Source organism: Lacerta agilis, chromosome 8 (genome assembly GCF_009819535.1).
Source record: "Lacerta agilis isolate rLacAgi1 chromosome 8, rLacAgi1.pri, whole genome shotgun sequence".
In the NCBI taxonomy this organism is placed as follows: Eukaryota; Metazoa; Chordata; class Lepidosauria; order Squamata; family Lacertidae; genus Lacerta; species Lacerta agilis.
This window is the reverse complement of record NC_046319.1, coordinates 14,638,400-14,656,455: the sequence shown is the minus strand read 5'-3', so window position 1 is coordinate 14,656,455 and position 18,056 is coordinate 14,638,400. Positions and strand designations below refer to the sequence as shown.

Below are 18,056 nucleotides of genomic sequence, written 5' to 3'. Positions count from 1 at the left end.
GGTTAGAAATGTAATTAGAAAAGGAGCGGGTAGCGCGCGCAGGGAAAGTTAGGATATGAACACCCAGAAAGTTAGGATATGAACACTGTAGCTGAGGCCATGGTAAAAAAGCTGAATTCACAAAGCTCTTTGGTGATTAGTGGGTCTTCCTGCAGAAATCACAGGTTCTATGTAAGAAGTGATGGAGCAAGCTAAAAGCTGGAAAACTCACAGAAGCAGATGGCATCCCATCCCAAGTGAGAGGTAAGGAAACGTAAGTGCAAAATCACAGGGAAACTGAGGTCAATGTATTGTGTTGTGCCTAAAAAGGAACAACAACAAAAAGTCCAATAAAAGCCCCAAACTGCAGGGACACAGTGTGTTTAGTCATAATAAGTACCTTTAGCTTGTGGATTTGGGTTCAAGTCCCACTTTTCCCACTGGTATTGGGGCTGGGGAAGACCCCTGCTTGAGGCTATAAGGATGCTGCTACTGCTCAAGGTTGACCAGCCTTCATCAGCCCAGCATCCTCCAGCTGTTTTGCACTACAACTCCCATCAGCTGCAGCTGGAGGGCATCAGATTGGGGTAGAGTAGATAATATGCCGCTGTATACAGTCAAGCCCATGACCCACCATTCAAAGATAGAAAAGCAAACCAGAAAGATGATTCTCACGTTTTGGAAGGCACCGGGGCAAGGGGGGGGAGGGCCTTAAGATGACCAAAGACCCCAGAGTAACCCAAAGTTGATGGGTTGGGGGGGGGGGGGGAGAGACAGCAAACTATTTCAGATTAGTGCAAAGTTAATGGCACGACAGCAGGAGACTTACTGTGTTGAGTGCATTGAGAGTAGTGTCATCGCGGGAGGCTGCGACACACCCGTCTTCCGTGGATCCTCCGTCACACATCCCAGCAAAAGCTGCCATGCTCCTTGAAAGGACAGAAAAAGAACTATTATTACGCTTGCTTAAAAAAAATACAATGAGAATTCAGAAAATAAAAAGAAAATAAAAGCTGTAACTCATTGGGAGAGCAACTGCCTTCGCATGGAGAAGCTGCAATCCCCATCATCTCCAGGTAGGGCTGTGAGAGACTCCCTGACAGCGAGTGTGGATAATTCTGAGCTAGATGGACCAATGGCCTGACTCAGAATAAGGCAATTCCCTATGCTCCTAAAAGTCTGCTGACAACAGTGCTCAGTTTTTGCAGGAGTTGCAGCTCAGCAAATTAAAATATAACTACACCACAAGATTGAGAGATTTCTCCCGAGTGCAAGATGTGGAATCCTTTGGGCATGCAGGAATTTAGACCTCAATCTCTGAGCAGGATGCTGCCGCCTGAAGCAGCAACTCCCCACTGCAGGGATGGGGAAAATGTGTTTGTGTCACGTTACCGTGCTGCCCTCAGGTACATGAGCAGGTCGCAGTCATTGACTCCAGGCATCCACACAAGCTCCTCGTGCTGCGTCACTGTGTCACTGTCTCCGGAAGGGAACGGCTGCAGCTCTGGGAGTTTGGCCTTGGGGGGGGGGGAAATCAAGAGGCAGAAGCAAGAGGGTGTTTGTTAGCATGCATGCAGAGACACTGGATTGTATTTCTGAGCTCTACCAAATATTTTATAAAGCAAGCAGAAATGGACATGTAAAATACTCGTCCCTAGTGTGAAAAACTCATGTTGTTCTCAAAGCTACCAACATGAGTCTGACCAAACTGCAGGAAGCAGTTGAAGACAGGAGTGCCTGGCACACTCTGGTCCATGGGGTCATGACTAAACAACAAAGTGTGAAAAACAGCCTCTAGGTAACCAAATGAAGGTGGCTGTGTGTGTGTGTGTGTGTGTGCGCGCGCGTGTGTGCTTTTGGAATGGGGCATTGTGCCTGTTTTCCATCCTTTCCACCATGCCCATTTCACAGCTGAGGAAGAGGCAGGTCATTTGCTTGATCGCCTATAGCAGAGATGAAGCAGAATTACATAGCCTCCTTGGAGACATATAGTGCTTTGCCAAAAATATCCTCTTCCTCTGTCTTGACCCCTGCAGTCCCATATCCAGTGCCAGATTTACATATAAGCTAAACAAGCTATAGTTTAGGGCCCCACTCTCTTGGGGGTCCAAAAAAATGTAAAAGGAAAAAAACTGGATGTACAATTCCAAAATACAAGATAAAAAACAAATAAAACCTACATACAGCAACGGTGTTTTGTAGGTTCCTATTTGTTATGTGCAAATGGCTTTAGATACCTATTAGGATAGATAGATAGATAGATAGATAGATAGATAGATAGATAGATGGCATATATTCAACACAAAAAACAGTGACAATTTGTTGTTGGCAAAGGACAGCTGGACATATAAAGGGCCCCATTACCTTCAGTAGCTTAGGGCCTCATCAAACCTAAATCTGGCCCTGCTCATATCCCTACATTCACTGCATCTTGGACCAGGAGATAACAGGACCCCACCCCACCCTAAAACTGACCCCACAGGTATTTCCAGAGTGTGAGAATGTGATGTGGCATGAAGGCACACTGTGCGCTTGCTGCAGGATTCAATTAGCAGCCTTGATCATTGACAGCAACGGTTGCAAGACAGTAAAAAGCTTTTCAAGCCTGTAATTACCTCTCACGGTTACAATGCAAAGCACATCTGAAAGGCTGTATTTTATATGGATATAGATACATATAGATACATCTAACCAGTAATTACATGCCACAGGTTTGGAAGACATTCTAGCACTCCACTTGTATTTTCCTCTGGTCTTTTTCTCCAGAGGGAAGTAAATGAGGCATCAAACGCCACCACTGGTATGTTATAAAGTGGCTGTAACTTGCATCAAGAGGGATTGGATGCAAATGGGCACACTCTGACGCTTTAATGTATGCCTGCAAAGGCAAAAAATGGACCTGAACATTGACACATTTATCTACCTTCCTGAAATAGTGCTAGCAGATCAAGAAGCTGTGAAGCCACCCCAAGAATACCCAGTAAAAGGAGGAGGTGAAGCACAGAAAACCAGTCCTCCTTCATCTGTAGTGGTCAATGTGAAAAAGCAACACTATCACAGTGGAAGTATCCCTTTAGAGCAGTCTTCCAAGTCAGTCTACCAAAAGTTATTAGTCTCCCCTGCCTCAACACACAGATACACACAAAATACTAGCCTACCTTTCTATAAAAATTATTGTTAGCAAACTGTAGCCTGAAAGCAGGAAGCTAATGTTTGAAAAAACCTCCCTGCCTAGTCACCTGGAGTCTATAATTAACATGCCATAGGTGAGTGAATATTTCCAAGCCAGCTTTATACTGCAACAGCTTGGGACAGTCCAAAAATGCAACCAACTCTGTTTAAATCTAGGGGTTGGGTTCAAGTTCCTCGTCACACAAATCTAAAAGAAGCCCACCTGGATCAGGCCAAAGGTCCACCTAATCCAGCATTTGTTTACAACAGTGGCCAACCAGGTGCCTCTGAGAGGACCCCAAGGAAGGAATGAAGGCAGCCCTCCTGTGCTCTTTTCTTTGCTTCCCCCCAGCAACTAGGATTAAAAGATATACTGCTTCTGAATATGGAGTCTCCATGTAGTTATCATGGCTAATAGATGCTGACAGACCCCATCCTACGTGAATGTGTCTGATATGCCACCTCCCAAGATGAAATCATCCTGTAGATTATTTGAGGTATGCATATTCAGAAATAAGGTAATTTCTGCTAGACTGCTGGGTTTGTTTGTTTGTTCTATACAGGGTGGAACCCAATGTTGAGCTAAGTGAATATTCTGTCAGCACAAGAATTTCGGCTTCTGTAACAGAATATTCTTCCACATCCCCCCCCCCCCCGGGTATTATCCTAAATCTGTTCCAATTTTCCCAGTTCTCTGGAGCAGATTTAGGTAGTAGGAGGGAGTCCCATTGTGCAAGTAGAAATCCTTGCATTGATGGGACAGGTTAGTTGAATACCACCCAAGAGTCCCAATGTATCAGTTTTGCCCTATTTATTACATTTATACCCAACCTTTCCTCCAAGGAGCTCAAGAAGATGCAAACACTTCTCCCAGTTTTCCATTTTATCCTCATAACAACCCTGTGAGGTAGGTTAGGCCAAGAGACAGTGACTAGCCCAAGGCTACCCAGTGAGGTTTATGGCTGAGCAGGGACTAGAACTCTGGTTCCCAGGTCTTAGTCCAACACTCTAACCACTACACCACACCGGGTCTCTTTTTATGTACAATTATGCTGGAATTTGGGAGGGACCACAGCTGAGTGGTGGGGTGACTGCATGCAGAAGGTACCTTGTTCAATCTCTAGTTATAAAGGGTCAGGTGACAGGCATGATAGGCAATACCTCTTCTTGCCCAAGAAAGTCACCAACCGTCGCAGTAAGCTATCCCTGAGCTAGAAGGCTGAATTGTCTGACCTGCTTGTAAGGCAGCTTCCTAACATCTGGCTAACAGGTGGCTATAGGTAGTTAAACCCGTATTTTCTTTTTGCATGGACACACCTGCACATCTGTAGCTGGAGAGCTATGGCAGTCCCCAGTACACTTCATCACACTTTACTGCCCATGAGCAAAATGGAAGAGATTACAATTTTAAACAACCTTATTTGGGCAGGTATTTTCCTACAAATTTCAGCAACACCTCAGTGATAGACTTGATCATTCTGCAGCATAGTCTGTGGCATTATGAGCATTTAAAACTCTCCCACACACATAAAACACAGGAGAGAGAGAGAGAGAGAGAGAGAGAGAGAGAGAGAGAGAGAGAGAGAGAGGTGTGCACCAAAGTGGTCTCTCCAATTCTGTCCTTAATGGGACTGAAAAGCAAAGTGTGGGAAAGGCAAGATTCCAACCTGAGAGGTGCCCGAAATAGTACAGCAGCATATACAGATGTGAAAAGGATACTTTGGCATGCACCCTCGAGGCCCTCATTCACATTTAATAAAAAATTAAGCCGTTTTACACTGAGAGAAGGGATTATTCTGCTCGGCAAGGAAGCTTTCAAATAAGGCACTCAAGGGAGCGAGTCCCAGAAGGCTTACTGTGCAGAGCATGCAACAACCTAAGCCCTGCAGGGCTGCTTTTTTGAAGAAAGGAAAAGGAAACAGAAAGGCCGCTTGTCTCCAGGGGATGCTATAGGATTTGAAGAGACTAGTGGTAAAAGAGGGGAAACGGTGACATGATAAATACCACTTGGCACTTATATAATGCTTTTCGGTGTTCATACAACAACCTTGCAGGGTAGTTCAGTAGTATTATCACCACATGGCAACAGAGGGGACGTCTGCTTAAGGACAACTAGATGCTATCCACACCACAAATTTAAAGCACTTGGCTTTCCACAAAGAATCCTGGGAACTGTAGTATTTTTTTTTGTAAGGGTGCTGGAAATTGTACCTCTCTGAGAGCTATGGTTCCTATGTTTCATTCACTGGGTGGGTTGGAATGATATGCAGATATGAGCCTAGTGAATTCACAGGAGAGGTGACATTTGAACCAGGGGCCTCTGGGTCCAGAGCTCATTTTCTTAGTCACCACGCCACACATGGTCCTGTCAGTGACTGAGCGACTGCTTTCAACACAAGTGAGGGAAGACCCTTCCCCTCCCAAGACCACTCTGTGCTTTCTAGTGGGCTCAAGCCACAGGCAGCTAGGATGAGTAATAGCTCTTACAGTGTTCACTGCCTTGATAGTGTGTTTGTGTGTGCGGATGACATAGAAATATTTTCAAATAAATAAATGTTTGTGGGCCAATAGTCACTGTTGGTCTGTATGGGCAGAAGGGTTGTAGACCCTTCAATGATGCAGTGTCACAGAACACCTGGACAGCCCTGGATCAAGATGCACATCAAACACAAAGATCTGTGAGCATCCTGACGCGGCGTCAACCTCCCTCTTCGACTGCAGCACGCTTAGGGGGACATGGATGACATCTTGAGATTTGCAGATCGGAGGTGGCCAGAAAGAGACAGTTCAGTCACTTGATGTTCCCATTATGTAAGGAAGTCTTACCTGATGACTAGGCCCAACCCGGATTTCACCCTGTGTGCTGTTCAACCGCCTGCAATGGAAAGATACAGAACCACCAGTGAATAAGGGGAACCGAGTGGTGCAACGCACACCCTCCCTGTACTGGGTGAGCATGTACAGCCACCGCTTTGAGAGCACAACTGGGAATAAAACCGCAGAATGTTTGGTTAGTCTTTAATGCCATTTCAAAACGGTGCAGGGAAAAATCCCTGATTCACAAGACAGCCTCCAGCAAGATTCCATAGCAGTCTTTGCTATTTTGGACTACAACTCCCATCATCCCAGACCAGAATGGAGGTGGGGAGTGGGGAGAAGAGTTTTGACTTCAGGACATCTGGAGGGCTGCAGGTTCGTGAAGTCGGCTCTGGAGGCTATTTCCCCCATCTGCTAAGAATGGAATTTTAAGACGGAAACTTGGGCGGCACTTCTCAAAAGTGCACCCCAAAACCAAAACCAATGTTAAAACCAAGTCATTTGATCAGCAACAGCATGTGAAGCAGCCCTTTGCAAAATGTGAGGAATGACACATGGTGACATGGTACCTCAGCTGCTCCCTGTTCAGCCTTCGCCAAACGGGAAAAGCCTTCTAAAAAGAAACCGAGGCTGTGTCTGCTTACAACTTGCATGAATCAAGACTCTTCCCCAGCACCACACACACACACACACACACACACACACACACCAATCCTGGTTGCGTTGTTCATTTCAGAAAGACACCCTAGGGTGAAGGCAGAGAACGTGCGTGCCCAATCTGAAATGTCAGTGCCCAAAAAGCACGGGGGCGGAAATTGTGGTGGCAAAAGGGATCTGATTCTGCCCCCACCTTTGTTTGTTTAATGTTTCATCCAAAGGACGTCTCCAGCAAGAGGCTGCCATCTAGCTGCATGCAGAGGATGCCACTCTATTTTAACTCCAATTCTGGCCTCCAGCAGCAGTTCCTAGCCCATTGGGCCCTCCTGGCTCCTTTGCTCAGCATGGGACTCACCGCTAACATCTAACAGGCACACCTAGGAAAGTCTTGGGCTGCAGATTTCTGGGACACCTTAACTTGCAAGACTAGGTATTTTAGGGTTTTGCTCTCAGCTTTGGCACTGCGAGGCCAGCTGCTTCTTTCTTTTCTTTTCTTTTTTAACTCTGCGGCCCTGAAATAAAATTCGCGAGGGTTAGACCTTCGCTAACCAAGCTTAGTGCTAAGCTGTCAACCTTTATTTTGGGGAAAATGCCAACAGCGTGGGTACCAGCTACAAATATTTATACTCTTATTGTAGGGAGGCAGCATCTTTGGCAGTAAGTGTTTTCCTTTACATTTTCTTTTCCAAAACAAGTACAATAACATTTCTTTTTTAATTAAATGAAAGCTAAGTTTTTATTTACTTAGGATGAATTTATCCCACACTTGTCCTCCAAAGCTCAGGGTAGCATGCAACAACTGTGTAAGTCAATAGAAAACCATGGAACGGACTCAAGCCATACGAAGTGAGCTCCGTGGCTGAGTACTGATTTGAACACAGGTCTTCCTGCCACCCATCTGACACATCATCCATAACACCAGCTCTGGGTCAAAGGAGGTTTTAAAGAAAGCATTTCCCACACATCAGGGCTTACATGCATTTCTACTTATGCCGGAAGGGTTGCTTCCCCCAGAAGACATGAGGCCCAACATGAAAGGTCAGCAACTTCCAGGTTTATTACAGCTACTTCTAGGTAGGTTGGGATGGCAAGCTACTTCTCAGGGGCCCACAAAGAACTGTTACCGATCTCTGAGCAGCCTGCTTTCATCCCAGCTGCTTATTTTAAGAACCTTGTAACATTAAGAATTTGCTGCCCAAGTTTGCTTGTTTTCCTCTACTCCCCCCAAATCCTTTTCCCCCCTTTTCCTTTTGTATCATGTCTTTTTACATTGCAAAGCCTAAGAGCAGGAACCACGTTGCTTTCAGTTGATACGTCAGTTGCTCTGAGGATCTCTCCAGCTGAGGAAAATAATCGCTTTCAATCAATGCTTTGCTGATTGATCACTCACTAACCAACATTCCCTAAAACAGGTCCCTGGAATCAGCTGTGGGGAAACTTGTAGTCGAGAGCTATACAGGCCAAAAGCAGGTTACCTGAGAGACAGCTCTGTCCCTTATACACCTGGCAGGGCACTGTGGTCAAGCTTCTCCTGCGAGTTCCAAAGGTCTCAAAAGCCTGCTCGGCAGTAACTCAGAGTAGGGCTTTTAGTGTGGCTGCCCTGTTCTGTGGAACAGCATCTCCGTCAAGATATTTTCCAGAACAACTGGAGGCATTTTTGTTCTAGGAGGCTTCCCCAGCTGAATGAACAGTTCTCTGCCATGGGTGTCTCCTTTCATTTATTTTTAATTAATTTGCTATTATTTTCTCTCCTGTTTTTAACTTTCTAAAGCTTTTTATTATTATTTTGCATACATTGCCTCAATACATATATGTGGAAGGTGATGTAATAATAATTAACTATAATAGGAGGAGGAGATGACATTCGGGCAGGTGAATAAAAGTTAGTAACCTACAAAAGAAAAGAAATATTCCCTAGATTGCTGTGGGTTGGCAGTGGAGGAGCAGAGTGCTTGGTTTTGATCAGGGTGGATTTAATTTAAATCAAACTGATTTAAATCTTGATTTAAATCACTAGTCAGTAAGGTTCAGGGTGGATTTAAATGGGGGGGGGGGAAATCCGATTTAAATTTTAAAAAAATCCACCCTGAGCCTTACTGACTAGTGATCTAAATCAGTTTGATTTAAATCAAATCCACCCTGGTTTCGATGCTGGGAAAGATGGAGTGCTCTGTCCTACCTGCAACATCACCTTTATTCACCTACATGCAATTCCCGGTTGCCAGCGGCCACCAGGTCAGTAGTTAAATACCAGCCTGAAGAAACCCTGGCCAACCATACATAATCATATGCACTTTGAAGGTCAACCTGAATTTACCTGACCTAATTTTCCTTCTTAAGGATGTGTATGCATGTTACAACATACCTAGATGCTCACTGCATACACAGAATCTATTTCAAACCGGTAACATCCTGCAGCTGGAATATGCCACTGTATTGTATTCTCCCTCTATGGAGTTCACAGCGAGACAAGGAAAGATGAAGCGCACTTTTATTATGTAAAGGGAGGGGAAATGCATGAATAGGAATCAATGCTCGCCGAGTTGAAAAATACAGGCGGCTCTGTGTAATCTTTTCTGCAATCCCAGCTCTTTTTATTCCCACAGTTGGGTTTATAGTGAGAAAAACAAGCCACTAAACCCATCCCTTTCTTCCAACACCTTTCTGTACAATGGCTCCCTGCCCAGAAAGAGGTATAGCAAAAAAGACGCTGTGTGGTCTTCATAAGAACACTCTGAACAGAAAGAGGCAGGCAGGCAGCCTGGGCTGCGTCCTGGCCCCCAGGCTCAGCAGATTCAGACAGAAGCTCTGCTGCTGCTCAACTCTTTTCAAAAGATGCACCCAAACCCCTACCACAGGGTTGATATTGACACACACACGCACCCCAGGTCGATGGGACTGCGCATGGGGTTAAAAAATCCTAGGGTTTAAAAGGGGGGGGTCTGAGGTAGAAAAGATGTTTACAGGGTATGCTGCAATTTTATTTTATTTTAATTACGAAACAATAAGCCTCGGAAATAAAAAGTGTGGGCATGTACAGGGTGCACCTCCCTTGCCAATGAGGAGCCTTTGTAGTTAATAGGATGATTCCATGATACAAGAGTATCCTCTCCCGCTCTTTTTATGTTTTACAGTTCCTAGCAATCGCAACTGATTGGTGATGATTAAATGCTGACAAATATTTTGATATTCCTTGACTTGATTTCATTTATACACCTAAGAATTTGGGCTGGGGCCTTGACAACTTATGAGGGAGGTATCAATGAACTCAGAAGTTTAAGAAACCCTGCCCTGGTATAAGAGGCTATATCCCAACACAGAGACGGCCGCTGCACATTTCTGGAGCGAACCCTCCACATACACAAGGAGACTCTATAGCAAGGCGATCCAACTTCTCATACCAAGTGGGCCGCACATTGCCTTGTTGCATGTGTGTAAGGGGTGGGGCGGGGGGGGGCATCAAAAGTTGCCACCTGCGGTCCTGGGGCAGCGTGTTGGACCACCCTGTCCTAAAGGGTATTTCTGTGTGTTGAGCAGCCCAGCCTTGTGGCTCCCCAAGAGGGAAGGTTATAAATGACAGACAGGGGCTTTTCAGTGCGGATGAGGAGAGACTGAGGTGGGGATGGGGGAGACATAATGGAGAGAGGTGTGGAACCTATGGCCCTAAACAGATATTGCAGGACTACAACTCCCATCATCCCTGACCATTGGGCATGCTGCCCAGGGCTAATGGGAGCTGGAATCCAACAAACACCTGGGGGGGGCGCACCCAGGCATCCCATCCCTGGGGTAAAGACTTAAGATCCAGGACAGGCTTAAAAGATTGCACTTCCTCTTGGAGTGCATAGCTAATTGATGGCATTCTATGCTGCGAGATCTAGCAACGGGCTGCCGGTTTGGCCAGCTTTAAATAGGACCGAAGACAAATTCACAGAAGTCAAGTTAAGCAGTGCTTCCTAGTCGTCCTGGTAGTGAATGCAAATTGCTGGGAAGCAACTGTGCAAGAGAGCTCTTGCCTTCATAGCCTGGGCTGAGGGTTTGCCAGAGGCATCTGGGTAGGCTGCTGTGAGGAGCAGACGACTAGACCAGATGGACCTTTGGTCTGATGCAGCCCATGCACGCTCAGATGCATAAATTCCATCACCACAGAGCCATCATTCTATGCGAATCTGCTGCCCTCAGGATCTTTTCCTGGACTGCAACTCCCACCAGCCTGTGCTGGGCTAGGGGGTGATTGGAGTTGCAGTCCAAAACATCTGGAGGACACCAGGGTTGGCAAAGGCTGGAACACTTATTAGAATAGCTTCAGTGGATCAGCATCTCCATCCTCGTTCCATATACTGTACTGCTTCTCTGGACAAGTGCAGATTGTCACTTTGCAGAGGTTTCTATTTCACTATCTCTAGGCACACACATACAAGCATCAAGAAGGAGCAGGAAGATCAGCTAATTGCCAGAGGCATTTAAAAAAAACCAAAAACACTGCGCATCTCAACCTACAAATCTCCAACACTGCCTCCAGATATTGCCTGGATCACTTCGGATTTTGCCCTCCTTTACTCTGCACATCCCTCCAGCTCAGTTTAAATATGAGAAGAAAAAGAATGCTGTTAAGAAGCATAGGGTTTTTTGTAGAGAGAAGCTTCTGGGGTACTCTAAACTTTGAAAGAAGTATGAATTTACCTGTGTGTGGGTGTGGGTGTGGACACGCGCACACACACATGAAGGATAAAAAGACACAGTTGATTAATTATGTTAAAATTATGTTAAGGTCAATGAGTAAATGCAACAATAATGGGGGGAAGTGTTGGGCTGTTTATTCCATGAGATGGCAGGGGTGTGTGTATGTGTGTGAGAGAGAATGGGGAAGGGATAAGGTTGGAAGTGGGGAAGGAGGGGGGAGGATGATGAGAGGAGCAAAGGAGCCAGCGCAGTGTATGAAATCTGACACCAAAGGAAAGCAATGTAACAAAAGTGGTATCCATAGCAACAACAACTTAATATTTCAGTCCCTCTTCAGCTGCAGCGGATTAAATATAATGACAAGATGTTCCCCCTTTGAAAAGTAACCTGTTGCCATGGAAATGCTGTAGTCTCTTGAATAAACAGGGACTGGACAGAAAGGAACTGGAGGCCTGCAAATGAATATCAAAAAGGAAGGGAATCTTCCCCCCACCACCACCCACCCCATCCCAGGGTGCACCGGAGCCCTCTAATCCTCAGGCAGATAAGCGGGGAGGGGGGTATTGGCTACAAGACAAGAGAAGTGCCCTTTCTGGCTTCGAAGCAAGGTGGGAATCAACGTGGGGGTCCTGGCAAGTGGGAGAGAGAAGAAAGTAAGACTGATGGGAGGCTGGACCATCAGCTTATATATCCCTTGCAGGAGCTCAAATAGGAACATAGGAAGCTGCCCTATACTGAGTCAGACCAATGTTCCATCTAGCTCAGCATTGTCTACACTGGCCAGCAGCAGCTCTCCAGGGTTTCAGGCAAAGGTCTTCCCCAGCCTGAAATGGAGACGTTGGGGACTGAACCATCTGCATGCAAAGCAGTTGCTCTGCCACTGAGCTACAGCACGTCCTCCAGATCCCCACCTCGTATGGGGACATTGGGACAGGCGCCCAACACATTAGTAAAAGGGGCAACTTCAAGAACAGTATGTTTTAAAGGAGGAAGAAAAGAGCTTCCTGCACCTCTCACTTTTGGGAATCCTATCCACTAAATCCCACCACCACCACCTGAATAATGTACAGAGTTCCTAAAACCCTTCCCAGTTTGTAGAGCTTTGGCAAACCTTTAAGCAGTTTCATGACCATGGAGCAGCTTACTCCTGTGTGCTGCTGGAGACTGACTCATCTCCACGGTCATGAGCAAGTGATCATCTCCAGCCTTCTCAACAAGGTTGGCAAGTGGATAAAACTCTTTGTGTAACAGAAGCTACAGAAATAACCAAAGGGCTCCCCCAAAAGCCTTGGGACTAAGCCGTTAGGCTCAGCTGGTCAGTGTTAGAGCACATGCTCTATGTATGGAGGGTTTCTGAGTTCTGCCCATGGCATCTCCTGCTCAAGCAGAGCTATGGAGGCCTCAGCTTGCCTGTGGTTCCTGGAACAGATGGACTAAAAGGTGGGCTCGGTACAAGGCAGCTGCCCCAAGCTCATGTCTTCCAGACGTTTTGTACAACATCACCCATGCAGGCTGGAGCTGATAGAAACTCTAGACCAAAAACATAGGACACATTCACACCCTACATTTTTAAGCATTTTATGATACCACTTTAAGCAGCCTTGGTTTGCCACAAAGAACAAGCTGCAGTTTGTTAAGGGTGCTGAGAATTGTTCAGAGACCACTATTCCCCTCTCTCAGCGGTTTAACCACCAATCCCTTTCCCAGGGAACTCTGGGAATTATAGCTCTGGAAGAGGAATAGGGGTCTATTAACAACTCTCAGCAACCTTAACAAACTACAGCTCCCAGGAAACAGCTTTGGGGGAAGCCATGCCTGCTTAAGGTGTTACCATAGTGCTTTGAATGTATGGTGTGAACACAACCAAGTTGTGGAAGCCTGCCTGAATTGTCTTCCTCCTCTCCTTAATTCTTTCACACTTCCTACTGTGGATATTGCTAAATGGATTTCACTTTCAAAGATCATCACCAAATTCTGTATGTGCATTTAAAAAAATGTTTAAAGCTAAATGTCACCTTCATAGGAACCTTGGGATGTAGGGTCTTCGGACATTGCGATTGGCCCTGAAGGCTTGGAAGGATAGGAACATAAGTAAACACATACTTCCGTTTCACAGACTGAAATGGCTGTGGGAGGGGGCACTTGCCAAAGGGCATCCTGGTTGAGGACCAAATCCCATGTCTCTCTAATGCAGCCTGCATTTCCTTCTCTTGCATGCATCACAATTATTTTCTTATTTAAACGCAAAAATACCCCCCACCCTTCCATCACAATTTAGACAAAAACTGAGCATTTGAAATATGACTATGGAATCAGGGCCAAAAATGCTTTCTATCTGGCCAAATTTCAGCCCAATGGCTCAACTGATCTAATAACTAGCCTACTGCCATTTATAGAATCCATTACTTCGGGCCTTTCAAATAGCCCCTTTTGGCTTCCTGGCACTGAATTGAAACTGATGTATGCAGCATTCGATTCTTCCAAGTAGATATGAAGCATAAATAGACACAACAGTTTAAAAGGATCCTGACCCAAATCCTGTCTTAGAATATGCTGGTGTGGTATAGAGGTTAAAGAGTCAAAACTAGGACCAGGAAGAAGTCAGTTCAAATCCCTGATCAGCTATGAAGCTTACTGGCTGACTTTGGGCAAGTCACTATCTCTTAGCCTCTCGAGGTGAAGATAAAACAGGAGAGGATAACTGTGTGAGCCCTCCTTGCCTTGGCTACAGCTTGTGGTTAACCTATTGGGGAAAGGTTGTATCTCATTGACAGAATATCTTGCTTTGTGGGCAGAAGGTCCCAGGTTTAGCTCAGCACGGAGGCAAAAATGATCAGGAAGAAGGGGAGTGGCTGCACTAAGCCATGGTTTGGCTTAAAGTGCCAGACAAACCAAAGCAATAAAATGTTAACGTAGCAAGAAGGCAACAACTATCCAACAACAGCATGTCAAATAATCCATGTGAAGTTTTTAAAATAACTCAAAAGGAGAGGAACCCCTCCATTTTAGGATCCTAGCTTGCTCTTGTTTCTTATATGCATGAACTTGAGTGCTATATCCAAAGGAGACAAATACAAAGTCTACTAGTTGTAAAACTGAATTTTTTATTGTTTTCTACCTATGTCATAATTACAAGGTTATAAACATTCCACATGCTTCCATGGACCAGAAACACTGTCTCTCATCTGCACACATCATCCTTTACTTGTACAACTTGTATCCAACATTAAGTGTTACGAAGTAGCAGAGCCACTGAAATTAATAAACACATCTAACATGTGTCCATTAATTTTAATGGGTCTACTCTGAATAAAAATTAGCTGCATATGAACCCTCCTATTACTGGTCGTGCTATCACTCTTGGAAAACTTTGATAACAATTTGTTTTATCTTTTGTTTTTTAATGTTGATTCCAAATGCTTGGACAATATGTTTTAAACTGGTGCCAAAAAAGCTAACAAAGCAGGCACCAAGCAATCATGCAAGGAAGGCATTTGATATTCTGGATGCTGCCACCACTGCAAAGGCCCTACCCAGAGGAGCCATGCCTCAAAGGGTAGAACACCTGGCTTAGAATTAGAAGGAACAGGAGACAATATTCCCGGAGTTGAGGCAAGGAAAATATTTATCAGCTTCTGTTAAAAAGGTATAATGCTGAAGTATGTCAAAGGTTCACAAGGATGCAACATACCAGGTATAATGCTGAAGTATGTCAAAGGTTCACAAGGATGCAACATACACAAACATGTATGGTTTCACCTCCCACTCTGTGGCAATTGCAAATATGACTTTACTTGTAAAGGTTAATATGCTCCACAACCACTGTGGTAGTTCTGGAGGAACCCCAAAGGTTCACACCACAGGATGAAGTGATGGCCACTAATTGAAATGAGACTCTTAAAACGGATGATACAATTGCACAGAGCAGGGTCAGCCAATGCAATGCTGTCGCTGGATTCAAACTCCCATCAGCCTCAGCCAGTGTGACCATAGTCAGGGATGATGGAAGCTGCAACAGCCGGATGGCACCATGTTGGCGACTCCTGGCATAGAAGATAGACCCATTATTTACAAACATAATACTGTAGAATGAAAATAAAATGGCTTTGAGCCACAAAAGCTGAAAGGAACTCTCACGGAAAGAGACAGTCTACCTTTGACTACCAGGACCTGACTGAGCTCAAACACAACAAGAGGAGGAGGTGACTGCCATGCTGTGCTTAGTCAGCTGGATGGCACATCAAAACATGCTGGAATAGATTGTTTCGGTCTAGTAACACAATTACCGTGTTAACAGGAAAAAATATGAATATTCAATGCTCCAAAAAGAAAGACTTTCAACTCACGGTACTTCTGAAGCAAATCCAAATAACAATTGCAAAAAGCCTAAATTACAGAAGAGAAATTATGTTGTATACAACTAAGTCCTACTCAAAGAAGAACCAATGAAATTAATGGACACAACATAGTCGTGTCCATTCATTCCCATGGGTCAACACTGGGTACAACCCACTAGCTATGAAAAATTCTAGTCCTCATGAATTTGGAACAAGCCTCCCCAACTGCTCTGTATCCCCAGAGAGAGAAGCAGCAACTGATCCAGTGCAATATTGGGCTGATCTGGACCCACGTCTACCCTGAAACTATTTCAATCCTGGGTGAAAGCCAAGAATCACTCTGTGAACATGCATAGTATATTAAAGTCATCCCTAATTGGGCTTGAGCAATTTTAACCTTGCCTTAAGACAGGTTTGCCACAAGGAACAGCCAGCATCACTTTACCAGAGTAGGTTAAAACCATCAGATATACAGCCACAAAAATGCCATTAGCAAATAAGTTTATTTTAAGTATTATCAGCAGGGTTGGGGAGAAGCCTCAAGTTAATTTGAACTCACTGGGATACTGTGGGAAGACTTCTCTTTGAAAGTTTCTTGTGTCATTCTCCAAAACAAACAAACCAAGTCAAAGCTAAGAGAAAACACTATTAATATCCCTGAACGTGATTTTAGAGATCACCTAAAAACAAATAGCAAGGCTGCTGCACACACAGAAAAATTTATGGACATGCTGGCACACAGCAATTGGAAAATCAATGTATTGGAAAGAAACAGTAATCTGCCCCTTGATCACAACGTACTGTCACCTCAATTCATGCTGTACATCTGTGTTTGGTTTTAAAAGCTCAAAAAAGAAGAAGAAGAAAAAGGATGCCCATTGGGTTCACCCAAGCTATCCAACAGGCTCACTTTACCATTATGGTCCCAACCATCACCAAGTGCCAACAGGAGCACTTGCTCTGACCATGCTTTAATGTGCAGATTGCAAAACTGGCATGCCACTTTTCTCTGTGGAATTCAAAATGGCACAAACAAGGTTCCTGCTCCCACCTAATTTCAACAAGGGTGCCTACAGATTATGCCCAGGCACCAAATCACTCCAACATTCTGCTTTACTAATGCCAAAAATTGCCCACACCGAACAGGAATGGGTTTAAAAGCACGCAAATGACAGTGGGAAAGTGCAGACTGACCTGATAGAATGACTCAGTGGAAGGACAATCTTAAGATTATGCAGCCATGGAGCCATATCGAAACACAACATGCAGTGGGGGTAACAGGGACATTGGAAAGTGGGAATTCTTAGTTTGATCTCCTGCACAGTCTGTACTAGTCGGCATGTGCCCGGCTAAATAAAATTCAATATTCTGAACTAAGGAAAGTCAAATTAGTACCCTCAGCAATGCTAAGCAGGTATTTGAGTAAATTGAACACTTTATTCTGCTACTGTGGTTCAAAACTGTATTAAAATAATCTGCAGTACCATACTTTTCGCTCCAAAAAGTGCACCTGAACATAAGACGCACCTGGTTTTTAGAGGAGGAAAGGGGGAAAGCCCTGGTTTTTTGAGGATCAGCTCAAAGTAGTGCAGCTATTTTGCAAAGGGAAAAGCCCTGCTTTTTTGAGGATCAGCTCAAAGTGGTGCAGCGTTTTTTGCAAAGGGAAAAGCCCTGCTTTTTTGAGAATCAGCTCAAAGTGGTGCAGCTTTTTTGCAAAGGGGAAAGCCCTGGTTTTTTTTTTTTTTTTTTTTTGAGGATCAGCTGAAAGTGGTGCAGCTTCTTTTTCAAAGAGGAAAAGCCCCGTTTTCATGGGGTTCAATTCACAGTTCTGCAGCTTCTAGTCCTACAGCCATTTCTACAGTTTCCAGACAGATAATCTAATCAGCCAGTAACATGTCACTGGGGAAACAAACAGCCTCCCTCTGCATTCAACAATGGAGGCCTGGGCAAGGGGGCGGGGCTGAAAAGGGAGCCTTATCTCTCTCCCGATCACTTGCTGAACAGCTGTTCAGCGGCTGCCTTTCAACACCCACTTCTCTCTTTGTTAAAAAAGAAAAAGAAAAAAAGAGCACAATCTGCTTTTGGCCCCTAGGTAATTCTGCTCTAGGGACCATGCATTCACTCCATAAGACGCACAGACATTTCCCCTTACTTTTTAGGAGGAAAAATTGCGTCTTATGGAGCGAAAAATATGGTATGTGGAATAAAGTGGTGACAGAGGAGCATTGAGGCAAAGTAGGTGGGAATGCAGAGTTGCAACAGTACAGAGAAGTATCGACTGGAGATGGTCAAGCAAGACAATGCTCAACCCAAGACCTAAGTCCAGACAAGCTGAAGGTCCATTAGTTTACCTTACCAACATTCAGTGGGTGCTGCTGCTATACATTTATCGCCTTGGCAAGTTCTTGAGAG

General features: G+C 44.8%; 1 protein-coding gene across 14 annotated transcripts in view; it reads right to left on the bottom strand.

The window, feature by feature from the left end:
• The window catches only part of RERE (arginine-glutamic acid dipeptide repeats), a 342,723-nt gene that overhangs the window by 120,355 nt on the left and 204,312 nt on the right, over window positions 1-18,056 (bottom strand). For all 14 annotated transcript variants that reach the window (XM_033156259.1, XM_033156258.1, XM_033156263.1 and 11 more), the window contains 3 exons: window positions 5,977-6,025; window positions 1,372-1,496; window positions 809-908 (listed from right to left, as the gene is read on the bottom strand). In XM_033156259.1, coding sequence (XP_033012150.1) covers window positions 809-908; window positions 1,372-1,496; window positions 5,977-6,025 — 274 coding nt within the window. The remainder of the gene's footprint in view (window positions 1-808; window positions 909-1,371; window positions 1,497-5,976; window positions 6,026-18,056) is intronic.